The 2,968-nt window shown below is 49.4% G+C and overlaps 1 protein-coding gene across 1 annotated transcript; it reads left to right on the forward strand.

Moving 5' to 3' along the window:
- Positions 1-1,010: 1,010 nt before the first annotated feature.
- Positions 1,011-2,566, forward strand: BDW43DRAFT_304952 (uncharacterized protein; the record flags this gene model as incomplete). The annotated part of the gene is made up of 5 exons (XM_032045703.1): positions 1,011-1,291; positions 1,331-1,654; positions 1,796-1,881; positions 2,032-2,421; positions 2,475-2,566. 5 exons carry the CDS (start codon positions 1,011-1,013, stop codon positions 2,564-2,566), a joined length of 1,173 nt encoding a protein of 390 aa, XP_031893819.1.
- Positions 2,567-2,968: the final 402 nt, after the last annotated feature.

The raw sequence follows: 2,968 nt of genomic DNA on the forward strand, positions 1-2,968 counted from the left end.
CAGGTGCTCAGCCAGGTGCTCAGCCAGGTGCTCAGCCAGGTGCTCAGCCAGGTGCTCAGCCAGGTGCTCAGCCAGGTGCTCAGCCAGGTGCTCAGTCAGGTACTCACCCAGGTGCTCAGCCAGGTGCAGAATGGTCAGATTCTTCAGACAGTGAATCCAAGCTAGAGCTTTTTAGACCCCCAAATCACTGAGTCAGCCAATTTAGAAAACAGGATATTCAAAAAGGAGTCTATCTGGTCCAGGATCTAGCCCGAGCCCTGGTAAAGAAATGGCTAAAGAATCAATTCACCTGTCCTCTCTATGCCTTTCTGGCCTGCTTTAGTAGGGATTATACCCGCGGCTGCTTTAAATATATCAGTCAGATTAGCCATATCTATTCTATAATATTAAAAGTCTTTCAGTTTATCTTTTTAATCCATGTACATGAAGAGATATATATAGATCAGACCCAGCCCCCAGAGCCCATAAGTGAATATATTAGGGAATAGATGACCTGATACTGTACCAGCCAGGCAGAGACACCCCTGGAAATCCTGCTGGGCTACTGAAATCTAGCACTATTCCTGATCTGTAATAGTATAGCCCTAGATTAGGTAGTTCTAGTAGGCTCCCATTAGTTCAAGTATCGAGCTCTACTGATCTCACAGCAGGAGCTGCAGAGCTTTTTCTACCAGATAATTCAGGATCTTACAGATTAACTGGCTAATAAGCTCTTTCTAGATTTTGATTATTTCAGACAGATAGCAGCCTCAATCTCTTTATTAGAGATATCAAGATATAAAGACTTTCAGAATCCAGCCAGAGATTTCAGTTTTAGAACTAATTATCTCTAAAAGGCTTACTGGGATATCTTTTTAATATAAAAGATCCTAGTACCAGCCTAACAGACTATCTGGTTCTAAAAGACCTGATCTGATTAGAGGAAAGCTCTGAAGCTAAATCCTAGACCAGTCAAGGCCTATCTAGCTGAGATATCTTAATTTCTCAAGACTCTATCAGTTCTATACCATATGACTAGTGGTGCCCCAGCCCGTGGTACAGAGCTGAACCAGATTCTGTTCCAGAATTCAGCTGTAGGCCTTAGGTATCTCTTTCTGAACCTGAGACACCAGCAGTTTCTGATTCGCCTGGCCTATTTAAAGACCTTTAGCCAGACCGGTCAGGTCCGTGAGGCCATTAGAGCTCTGCCAGAGACAGTATCCTGGCTTCTACTGATCTATCTAATGTATATTAAGCCTTTTCTGGAATTCTTGATTATTCAGCTGAACCACAGCCTTTCCAGAAAGCTAGAGTATCTCTGGACCATCTTTAGGGTTTCTCACCTGTCTAGGATTTCAGTCAGGCCTATTGATTCCTGGACACTATCAACCACCATGAAAACCCTAATGGTTACAAAGCTGGGTCAGCCGCTCGGGGTGAGTACCTGGCGGCACCTGGCCCAGGCTATCATTCGCCATAGGATGCAGGAGCAGGTGCCCGAGAAAGGCCCCAGGAATGACCGGGATAATGAGGGCCTCGGAGCCCAGCAGATGTATCATTCCAGAAGAACCGGCCAGCAGATCTATAGCTGCCAGCAGGTACAGTTTGGCCAGGTCAGGCCGGATCACCAGGAGGCCCTGATCCAGTTCAGCCAGTACTGGCATGCCTATTTAGGGTTAGCACCAGGTCAGATTATTCTGGACCGCCTATTCTATCCCCATACAGAGCAGAGAGGTCCTGGTATTGATCCGGATAGCAACCTGGATAGCAATCACAATAGCAACCATAATATATATACTGAGATTGGCCAGATCAGATCCCTGCCCCTGGCCGAGCCGGTGATTCAATTCTACTGGCCCCGGGCCATGGCCGCACAGGCCCCGAGGCACCATGTGACCCTAGGTGAATTCAATATATATATCTCACTGGACCAGGGCCCGGGGGCCCTACCGAACCACAGTCCAACCGAACTAGCAGACCCGGACCCGGACCTGGACCAGCTGGACCAGGCCCAGCGCCTGCGGCAGCCGGTCTCGCACCAGGCCTCTACAGTCACCTTACCCCAGGCAATCCTTAACCGGCTCCTGAAGGAATTCATGCAGGATGAGCAGGCCACGTTCCGCAGCCCGGCCCAGGCCAGGGCCCTGCATGCTCTACTGACCAAGGTGCCCTACCTGATCCTGATCCTACTGACCGCGGGGGGGAAGACTACCCTATTTCTATTAGGAGCCAGCCTGACTATAAGCCAGACCACAATCCTAGTGGCACCTCTGGTGGCCCTGAAGATGGACCTCTACTGTAAAGCCCAGGCCCTAGGGCTCTCAGTCCGGATCTATGAGGATAGCTATGATCAGGGATCTCTCCTGAGGATCCTGCTGGTTTTAATAGAGTCCCTGGCCATGCCGCGGTTCTATAGCTATACCAGGACCCTAGCAGCCCAGGGTCAGCTAGACCGCATTATTTTCGATGAATGCTATTTAATCCCCCTGGCCCAGTCCTACCGTCAGGTGATGTATCGGGTCAAGCAGGTCATGCAGTTGCCAGTCCCCATAGTCTTCAGCTCAGCCACCCTACCGAAGCATCTTGAAACAGAGCTCCGCTCTATGATGATGATCAGTCAGGCCGAGGTGATCAGGGCCAATATTAATAAGCCTAACCTACAGTATGGGGTTCAGCTGATATCTCAAAACAGTGAATATCCAGAGGCACTGATTCAATTCATAAAGCATTTTGAGTGGACCAATCAGAATACTACAAGGCCTTTGAAGATTATTGTATTCTGCATGTCCAAGGCCCTCGTCGAGGCTCTCCATAGCCAATACCCGGAGACATATTACTTCCATGCAGATCTGCCTGACCCGGTCAAATCAGACCAATTAGACCGCTTCATTCAGGCAGGTCAGGGTCAGGCTGGTCAAGCAGGTCAAGCAGGTCAAGCAGGTCAAGCAGGTCAGGCAGGTCAAGCAGGTCAGGCAGGTCAGGCAGGTCA

This window comes from Aspergillus alliaceus (assembly GCF_009176365.1).
Source record: "Aspergillus alliaceus strain CBS 536.65 unplaced genomic scaffold BDW43scaffold_107, whole genome shotgun sequence".
NCBI lineage: Eukaryota > Fungi > Ascomycota > Eurotiomycetes > Eurotiales > Aspergillaceae > Aspergillus > Aspergillus alliaceus.